Source organism: Mustelus asterias, unplaced genomic scaffold (assembly GCF_964213995.1).
Source record: "Mustelus asterias unplaced genomic scaffold, sMusAst1.hap1.1 HAP1_SCAFFOLD_415, whole genome shotgun sequence".
Taxonomy (NCBI): domain Eukaryota; kingdom Metazoa; phylum Chordata; class Chondrichthyes; order Carcharhiniformes; family Triakidae; genus Mustelus; species Mustelus asterias.
In genome coordinates, this window is record NW_027590370.1 from 279,923 (window position 1) to 290,592 (window position 10,670).

General features: G+C 45.0%; 1 protein-coding gene across 1 annotated transcript in view; it reads right to left on the bottom strand.

Moving 5' to 3' along the window:
* The window catches only part of LOC144486612 (uncharacterized), a 106,666-nt gene extending 96,821 nt beyond the window's left edge, over positions 1–9,845 (bottom strand). Inside the window, exon 1 of the mRNA XM_078204657.1 lies at positions 9,654–9,845. Within this exon, the coding sequence (XP_078060783.1) occupies positions 9,654–9,809 (156 nt within the window). The 5' untranslated portion in view covers positions 9,810–9,845. The remainder of the gene's footprint in view (positions 1–9,653) is intronic.
* Positions 9,846–10,670: the final 825 nt, after the last annotated feature.

A 10,670-nucleotide genomic window follows, 5' to 3' on the forward strand; every position in this document is an offset into this window, starting at 1 on the left:
AGAGTTTGACTCAGGCTCACCAAATCCTTACTCCTTAGGACCACTAGGCCATAGCTATGCTATCACACCCTACAGGACTTACATGTAGTGTAATGGGTTTATAGAATAATTATGGTAGGTGTAGACCATGACGTAACAGTGTAATCAGCAGTCATATGCTAGACACTCATGAGAGAGGATGAAAGTCTGTACTCAAGAAAGACATAATGTTCTGTAACCCATCACCCTCTGGCTTCTGTCAAGGTAGGCCTAAATGGTAGGGATATGTTCGGCACAACTTGTGGGGCTGAAGGGCCTGTTTTGTGCTGTAGTTTTCTATGTTTCTATGTTTCTATCTTTTACATAGATGTTCATCAACCAGTTTGAAGTAACTGCCAGAGTACGACTACAGTCGCTCTCGATAATATAGGCCGTGCATACCAGAAGCCAGCAACCACACAACCAAGGGGAGGCAATGGCCCAGTGGTATTATTGCTAGACTATTAATCTAGAAACTCAGTTAATATTCTGGGGACCCAAGTTCGAATCTTGTCAGGGCAGCTGGTGGAATTTGAGTTCAACTAAAAATACCTGGAGTTAAGAATCTACTGATGACCATGAAATCATTGTCGATTGTCAGAAAACCCACCTGGTTCACTAATGTCCTTTAGGGAAGGAAATCTGGCGTCCTTACCTGGTCTGGCCTACATGTGACTCCAGAGCCACAGCAATGTGGTTGACTCTCAACTGCCCTTTGAAATAGCCTAGCAAGCCATTCAGTTCAAGGGCAATAAATCCTGACCTTGCCAGCGATGCCCATGTCCCACAAATGAATAAAACAAAGTATATGAAACATGGTAGCAGCAGTGGTGATGCCAAGCTAGACAAGGTTTGATGCCAGTGGTGGGACACCATGACAAAAAAAATGCAAGTAAACCCGATATTAGGGAGAATCCAAAAAAAAAATCGAAGGAGGAGGTAAACTGAAATCTGTAATGATGTCAGTGCCTGTCGAGCAGTCACTGCCCCACACTACCCATTCAAAGGTCTCAAGGGCCTGTGGAGAAGCCAAAAATGGGAATTATGGAAGACACCTCATCTGTTACCAAGCAGTATTGGCCCTTCATGCTGAAGAGCAAAAGCACCAGATTAGTTCATTCCTTTATCTCGTAGAACCTGTCACTGACAGTGTCCTCTTGCGCCAAGGTGTGGAAGAGACCACCACTGACTTGGGCGGCACGGTAGCACAGTGGTTAGCACTGTTGCTTCACAGCTCCAGGGACCTGGGTTTGATTCCTGGCTTGGGTCACTGTCTGTGTGGAGTTTGCACATTCTCCTCGTGTCTGCGTGGGTTTCCTCCGGGTGTTCCGGTTTCCTCCCACAGTCCAAAGATGTGCGGGTTAGGTTGATTGGCCAGGTTAAAAATTGCCCCTTAAAGTCCTGAGATATGTACGTTAGAGGGATTAGCGGGTAAATATGTGGGGGTAGGGCCTGGATGGGAATTTGGTCGGTGCAGACTCGATGGGCCGAATGGTCTCCTCCTGCACTGTAGGGATTCTATGATTTCTATGACTTCAAAACTGTTCCCAAAGCATTCGACAAATATTTTTTCCCAAAATAAAACCTTATGATTGAGTGGGTGTGCTTTTACTATTGACCCCAAAGACTAGGGGAATCAGGCAAATTATTTCTAACTGATCTAAATTGGCTTCCTGATACGGTGCATTGAAAGATGAATTTATTTGTGACCGCGTCATCATTGGGGCCCATGATGAAAAGCTCTCATTCTTTAACAAGACAACCTCCCTCTGGGTCCAATTCAATGTGCAAGGCAGGCTGAACACAAATAAATAAATCAGGCTATAATCCATTGTCACACCAAGGTTCTAGATGACTCCAATAGCTGGGTAGATCCGAGGACAGTGGCTGCACTGAGTCAAAAGCCTGCCAAAATGGGCAAAAGTGCAGGAAAGCCCACAGCACCTACCTTGAGATGCTTATGCTGCAGTACAAAGAAAGAGAGTGCTGAAACCACGACTGCTGGGCAGGAGCAGAATGCTTCCAGTGTAGGAAGACTGGACATTTCAAACCCAACAATTATAAAGAGGAAGAAGACAAGAGAATATTTATGAAATGCACACAATTCTGGAAATTGGAGTTTCTAGGGGAAATAAATAGTCTTAATCAGGACTATAGTTCAGTTTCAGTGCAGGTTAAAGTCTTTGATATCAACTTTAAAATTGACACTGGATCTGGTGTTAACAAATTGACTTCAGTCAATGAAGTTGATGACGAACCACCCAACGTGGACCCTTTGCTCGATTTCTTAGTGGCATTGATTGAAGGGGAAAATCTGTTTGAAAGGTCAAAAGAGAATGAGCCGAAAGTAGGTCTAGAACCGGCCACAGCAGTCACAATTCCCAAGTGCTTTGATCAACAAATTCACCTCCAAAAGAAATTACAGGCGGAATCGTACCAAAAAATGGCAGAGTGTTGTTTCTGGGGAGAAAACCAGGATGTTTCTCTCCAGAGAAACCGGTCGGTTTTCTCTCCAGATCTTACAACACTCCGCCAAAAAAAATCAAGGTGGCATGTTTCACGCTGTCATACGTGAGGGACAGGGCTTCAACACACAAACCAAACCCCACCGCGCAGAGATCAGGCTACTATCTTCAAAGAACCTGAGTAAACCTCCCATCCAAACCAGCATGGAGACCTCCCCACCCATAATCGGAGTCAGCACTTTTCTACCACCTCCCCACCCTGGTCATCGGCACCTTCTTCCCCCCTCCCCCCCCCACACCACCCCCCCCCACCCCCCGCCCCCCTCCACCCCCAGTCATTGGCACCTTCTTCCACTCCTGACGCACAACCCAATGTGAATGATTCTCCCCTCCCCCATGAGGCTCTCAATGGGGCCTACCCCTTGGCACAGGTTGACACTGCCAGAGTGATACAGTGCTAACCTGGCAGTGCCAACCTGTGCCAGGGGGCCTTTCCAGGTCTCTGCCTGGCCATGTCCCTTTGCCTGGGGTTGGGGGGGGGGGGGGTTATACTTATCTTTACACCCCCAGGGAGACCCTCACAACAGGTTCACATCTGTGTGAACCTGTTGTAAACCACATGCAGCCTCAAGATACATTGGGGGGCAGTTGTTTCAATATATTAAGCAAATGTGTGCAAAGTAGGTACACGCCTGTTATGAGTGTTAACTTGATGATGTCACCAGCAGGGGCAGGGGAAGATTCGAAGTCATGTTCTCGCTGGCTTGAGCCCTTGCGGCAACTTTGCAGGCGGCGAATGCAGGATCCAGATTTCGCCCTAAACCTGGTCATTGTCCAGAGTTTGCGGATGGTGATGAAAGGAGCCAACAGAATTCAGTATCAATCCATGCAAAATAATCCATCCGGGCAGTCAAACAGCAAATCTCAATCTACAGATAACCTTAAGCAAGGATTTCATTGCAGAGTACAATCAGCATCACTCACTAGACAGAACTGTTAAAACTGGTAACTCTGGAGAATATCGCACTGAGTTGAGAAACAGCACTGCAACAGAAACATGGGGATCTTAAAAACAGTAGGGAAAGATTATGAGGGAGTTTTAATTACAGGAACTAATAAACATGCACCAACGGCAGAAAATCTCAAATTTAAAGATGCAATGCAGATAGATGGCAAAGAACTAAACCAAGTTTCCGGGTAGCTCAACTCACAGCAAAGACAGGGAAACTGCACTCACTCAGGAAGGAGTTGATATTGCCAGCGGCTAAGGAGATGGTGGGTGTTATGCTGGGAGAGATGGACAGCAAGCAGATTAACATAATTGGTGGGATTTACAGCCTCACGCATCCCAAAACCGTAAAATCCCACCCGAGGTCAATGGACCTTTCCATGTTCTGCTGCTCGTCTGCTCCGATTCCCGTGGTGGGCGGGATAGTAAAATTCAGGCAAATTTCATTATCGGGTAACATAGTCCAATGTAGAATCAATAAGAGGGCCCACAACATGAGTGATCAGCTAATAGAGAACACAAGCAAATCGATTTTATGCACTTCAACTGGATGAATCAACGGGCATTGCAAATCTTTCAAACCTGCTCACCTAGGTATGAACACTGTGGAGAGATACATGAGGACTTTTTCCTTTGTAAATCATTGCCCACGTGCTCAACTGACAAGGCTGCTTTTAACAAGTTGAACACTTTCATAATTCAAAAGTAGGACTGATTGGTCAAAATGTATAGGAGTCAGCACAGATGGGGCTTGTGCAATGTTAGGCCCACAGAGGGTTTCTTTATGCGTGTAAGAGCAGTGGCTCCACTAGCAACATCCATTCACAGCAGCATCCGTACGGAGGAGATAGCTGCAAAGAAAATGCCTGCTGGTCTCATGACTGTTTTGGAGGAAGCAGTTGAACAGTTAGTTTTGTCAAGACCTGTGCATTGAACTTGCGAATATTTGCAGCTCTATATGAAAGGATGGACAGTAATCACCATCACTACTTCTGCACACTGAGGACTGCTGGCTCTCCTGAGGAAAGGTACTCGCACGCCTTTTCCAGTTGCATGATGAAGTGAGAGTATCTTTTACTTGACTCAAAGTTTGAACTCTCACAATGCTTCAGTGATGTTGGCATATATGGCAGATATTTTCGCTCACTTGATGGTCTCAATCGGAGTCTTCAGGGAAAATCAGTGACAGTTTTCATGTGCAGGACAAAATAGACGCGATGATCAAGAAAACAGATGTGAGCCAAATGACTTGACAAAGTCAAATTACGACTCATTTGCAAATGTCAGATTTTTTGGCCACAGCAAAAAATGCAGCTCCCAAACAGTGTGAAACAACATTAGAGAGCAACTGCAAAGTTTGAGAATAGCTACGCGAATACTTCCCTGTCCTCAACATAAGGTTCAACTGGATATGAAATCCCTTGATGATGACATCCTCCCAAGCCTGACTTCAATAGAATGACACAGCCTTATGGAACTGTCCTGTGACAGCATTTCAAAGTTGGATTTTTCTCGAACTACCTGGCTGACCTTTGGCTTCAAGTTGCTTCAGTATACCCAGAACTTTCCGACAAGGCAATAACACTTCTGATGCCTTTCCCCACAATCCACCTTTGTAAAACTGGATTTTCAGAACTGGTCACATATTGGAATAAACTTAACATTGAACGATTGAGACTGTCATCCCTGGTACCTGATATCCAGTTTGACATCTGCAAAACAACATCAGCCTTCTCATTAAATAGGCATTACCTGTTTCCAGTGGTAGGCCTACTGTAGGTAAATGTGCTGCGATGAGTGCTATGTATTTGTGAATGGGCATCATAAACTAGAAATAGTTGTGTTTCTAATACCGTTGATATACAAGATTGATTCCTGTCAGCTGTAGGCTATGTGAGAAAAATGTTTAAAATGGCTTAGGTATGTTGTGATCTGCAAACGCTTTTGATGACGATTAAGTGGTCCACATAAAAGACAAGATCAGGAACCAATGCCCTCGACATTAAACATCCTGCAGCACGAGTTGAAAATCAGAGAGTTCTCCTACTGACTTGCACAGTATTTCTGTCTCAACCTAAACATTTGAGCTGGTAATTTATCTCATCGATGTTTGTTATGTTTTGCTCTGCACACAATAGCTGGCACACATAACTTTGTAACATCAGAAACTGGGCTTCAATACTTGTCCAACACTTTGGAGTGATTGACAGAAGTGATAGGTAAAGTTTCTTCCTTTGGTTAATAGCTTAGTCTGCATCATTGATCTTAGCAGCAGGGCAAGTGCTCATCATGCCGAAACAGCAGGATAACATTTGAAAGATCCTGTTCTCAGCATGTGGGGCCTTCCTTGACAGAACTATAGATCAGAGAATCAACTGAAATGATCAACAGCCCGATTCATAGCAGTCCAGATTTTTCATTTAAATTCATGATTACAAAATCAGACATACCCAGATTTCCCCACTATAGTGCAAAGTTATACTAGGAATACAAGTCCTTGGATGTCCCGAGCAAAAACAAAATGCTCTAACCCTAACACTGATGTATCACTTCATACAATTGTTTTGAAAAATGCAGCGTATTCCCTCATTGAGATACTACTGAAATGTAATGGGTAGGTTTTGTGTGTGTGTGTGTGTGCGTGCGGGGATACACGCAACCACTTTATTTTAATTTATAAATTATTTTAATTTCTGTTCAAAAAAAATGGAAGAAGTTTTCCATCTAAAGTTTACTTGTTAAAGACTGTATTTCATCAGGTAATCATGGGCAGCACTGTTCCGTAGTGGTTAGCACTGCTGCCTCACAGCTCCAGGGGCCCATGTTCAATTCCAGCCTCGGGTAGCTGTCTGTGTGGAGTTTGCATGTTCTCCCTGTGTCTGCGTGGGTTTCCTCCCATAGTCCAACAATGTGCAGGTTAGATTGACTGGCCATGCTAAATTGACCCTTAGTGTCAGGGGAATTAGAAGGGTAAATACATGGGTTTATGGGGATAGGGCCTGGGTGGGATTTTTGTTGGTGCAAGGTTGATGGGCTGAATGGCCTCCTTCTGCACTTTGGTGCGTTGTACTGCCAGTCTCTGCAGTGGGAAACATTCCATACTCTCGCCACCGCCGTGGGACTTAGACCCCAGATGGGAGAATTCTGTCCATTTTCTCTGCAAATATTTTTAAACCATATGCTTGTCATGTATTTTACATTCAACTAATGGACTTATGTTGAGATGGTCATTTCTCACAGCATAAAATAACAAATTCCGTGATTTTCAGGATTTATTTCAAAGTAATCTAAATGTCTCCAAAATTACAATCAGTTAAACTGTTTTAAAATCGTGCCCCAAACTCAATGGTGCACTGGGAGACCCCCTCCCTCCATGTTTTCGCTGGAAAGGCGGCGGCTAAGAGGGGATCTTATTGAAACATATAAGATGATTAGAGGTTTAGATAGGGTGGATAGTGATAGCCTTTTTCCTCTGATGGAGAAATCCAGCACGAGGGGGCATGGCTTTAAATTGAGGGGGGGTAGTTATAGAACCGATGTCAGGGGTAGGTTCTTTACCCAGAGGGTGGTGAGGGATTGGAATGCCCTGCCAGCATCAGTTGTAAATGCGCCTAGTTTGGGGGCGTTTAAGAGATCCGTAGATAGGTTCATGGACGAAAATAAATTGGTTTAGGTTGGAGGGTCACAGTTTTTTTTTAACTGGTCGGTGCAACATCGTGGGCCGAAGGGCCTGTTCTGCGCTGTAATGTTCTATGTTCTATGTTCTATACCCCCATGGACATCGGGAATTCCCAAACCCTCCAATGTTTCCCCACATTCCTCCACAACACAGATCGCTGGCATCAGGGCATTCCCTATAGGCCTTCTTGCCTGACCCCTGAAATGCTGCCCCATCGCGACCTCTGACATGTCCCCCCCATCATGACTCCCCTTCATGCTCCACCCTTGCATGACCCCCTGTCATAGCCTCGCCCCGTTATAGCCCCCATTCAGGCCCCATCTCCTTGGCACTGCCCTGGCACACTGGCAGTGCCCAACTGGCACTGCCAGGTGGTGACTGCTCGATGGGCACTGCCCAGCCATGTCCCTGAACACCCAGGGGCTTCAGTGGCCTTCACTGAATAGCAGGAATCGATTTCTTCTTTGGAAAAGAATTGGCTAGCAGCAAGGGGATGGCCAGTGAAAGAAAAGAGGCCCACGTCAGCCAGCAGAAATCTGCAGGAGAGCAGAAAGCTGGAGAAGGTGCAGAGGCCCAAAGGGGTGAACTAGCACCTGTAAACTTTGAAAGTAAGGTAGCAAGGCTGAAAGCTAGGCCAGGAATGTTAAGAGATCCAGAAAGGATCAACAGAATTAAAAATAGAACCACAGGGCATTCCCGAATTAAACAGGGACCAAAGAAGTCCCAGAGCAGTGAAAGGGATAATGAGAGAGTTGCCCACATAGTCAAAGAGCCTGAAGAAATACAAGCTTTTAAACCAGGAAAAGAAAAGGTTAAGGAGTTGCATGAAGTATGAATGGCAGAAACTTTCTTTCTGATATTAAATAGGGACAAAGGGAGTTCCAAAACAGGTGAGCAGATTGCGAGTGAGATGCCTCCGCCAGTCGAGAGGCCACGAGGCAATGTAACTGGAGCTGCACCTCTACCTGAGGGCAGATGTGTTCCAGGGAACATGGAACAATTTTGGAGAGACCTTGCCCCCACCCACCCACACCCCCCCCCACCTTCCCAAAGCCAAAGGCCCCAGCTGAGAAGCCCATCATTGATTTAGCCAATAGTTTTAGGGCAAATTTAAATGCAGACCAGGAACATTCCTAATTAGACCCAGAAAGAGTGTGGGTGATGGCTCACTTAGTTGAGTAGCCACCAGGAGATACAGTGAAAACTGACCATTCCCCAGAGAAACATTTTCAAAAAGAACAGAGCCCACTAACTAACTGACCAGCAGAGGGATGCCAACCAGACTAAATGCCATACCCATACACAAAGCGCACCTCAATACGAAGCCCACCACATATAAAACAAGCAACCAGTCAACAGCACTATACCCCTAGACGCAAGAAAGATCCATTGCAGAAGGGCAGGTACGGTGGCATACAGAGCCAGAAACCCAGGTTCAATTCCTGGCTTGGGTCAACGTCTGTGTGGGGTTTGCATGTTCTCCCCATGTGAGTTTCCTCCGGGTGTTCCGGTTTCCTCCCACAGTCCGAAAGATGTGCTGGCCATGCTAAATTCTCCCTCAGTGTGCCCAAACAGGTGCCAGAATGTGGCGACTAGGGGATTTTCACAGTAACTTCATTGCCGTGTTAATGTCAGCCTACTTGTGACTAATAAATAAATGTTAAAAGATAGGTATGGGATCTGATTACCCTGAGGAGCTTGCTGGGTACTTTAGAGTCAACCATATTGCTGTGGATCTGGAATCACATGTAGGTAAGCCAGAGCAGATAAGCATGGCAGGCTGCCTTCCCTCAAGAACATTCGTTTTTACAACAATGGTCATTCTTAAACTTTCATTGAATTCAATTTTCAACATCTGCCATGGTGTGATTCGAACCCTGGTCCCCAAGAGGGTCGCTGGATTACTAGCTGAGTGACAATACCACTGTGCCACTACTACTAGACCTGATCTGACAAATGGCAATCCAAATTCTGTGCAATTGGTAGGCCCAATCCTTACCGTACCCATAACCTGAGAAATGGAAGTTTATTCACACAGTAACTCTCGACTGTGGCTTAAACACTCCCTGAAGTATCAAGTTACCAAGCCAAGTTGGTGCCTGTCTAAACAAGATGTGGAGATGCCGGCGTTGGACTGGGGTAAACACAGTAAGAAGTTTAACAACACCAGGTTAAAGTCCAACAGGTTTATTTGGTAGCAAAAGCCACACAAGCTTTCGAAAGCTTGTGTGGCTTTTGCTACCAAATAAACCTGTTGGACTTTAACCTGGTGTTGTTAAACTTCTTACTGTGTCTAAACAAGTACAGTGGTACAGTGATTGGAATCGTTTACAAAAAGATCGAAACCGATTTCTTATTTTACCAACAGTACCCAAATGCCAACTTTCAAGGAGGCGAGCCTATAAGTTGTGCTCTGGCAAAATCTTTGTCCCCCCGTCCCACCGAAGCTGGGTTTCAGTAACGGAAGAGAGACACTGCTCACCTGGGGCATGGAGCTGGTGTTTCCAGCCGGCACGTCCATCCTGACTAGGGTTTTGTTAATTTCGTCGATGCCCTGACCAAACGTGAGCTTCCCCGATTTTACGGCGTCCAAAAGCCACGCCTGCTTATCAGCAGTCAAATCCGCGTTGCTAATCATTGTGTCTCTGCTACTATTGTTCAGGTTGTTTTTTCGCGTTCCACCTCCTTCTCTTGATGAATCACAACAACTTCCGTAACCCGAGAGTCTGCTTGTGAAACTGGCTTTGACAACACAGGAATTGGACCGCCCTTTACAATCCTGTTTGCAAAGTGGGAGAGCAAGATTATTTCGTTTGCTAAATCGGAGAACTATTATTAGTCTAATCTAAAATACATTAGGGACATGGCATTATTACACCATTTCTGGTGAAAGCACTGTTCATGATAGCAGAACAACATTGGGAAGGACTTATGGTAAATATAATTATTGCTGTGTATAAACCATATTAAAGTTCTGCATGTTTACCTGAAGACGATTAATTTAAATAGTCTTGAGAATCTTAACTCATAAGTTTCACTTACGATGTAGTTGAGTCACTTAAACCATGTACATGAAATCAGTGCCTAACAGTTTAATGAAAGCATCTGATGACAAATAATAATTTAGATGAATAAATTGCCTTTGTTAAAGACAAGTAAATTTATGGGAAGTAATTAAGAGCTAATGTTTTGAGTATAATATGATTCTTCTTCAGAACCTCAGAAGATTTATATTGAACTTGAAATCGTAGAATCCCAGCAATGCAGAAGGAGGCCATTCAGTCAATTGAGTCTGCACCAACTCTCCGACAGAGTATTCTACCCCTGCCCTATCTGGTGGCACAGTGGTTAGCACTGCTGCCTCACAGCGCCAGAGACCTGGGTTCAATTCCCAGCTTGGGTCACTATCTGTGTGAAGTTTGCACGTTCTCCCCGTGTCTGCATGGATTTCCTCTGGGTGCTCCGGTTTCCTCCCACAGTCTGAAAGACATGCTGGTTA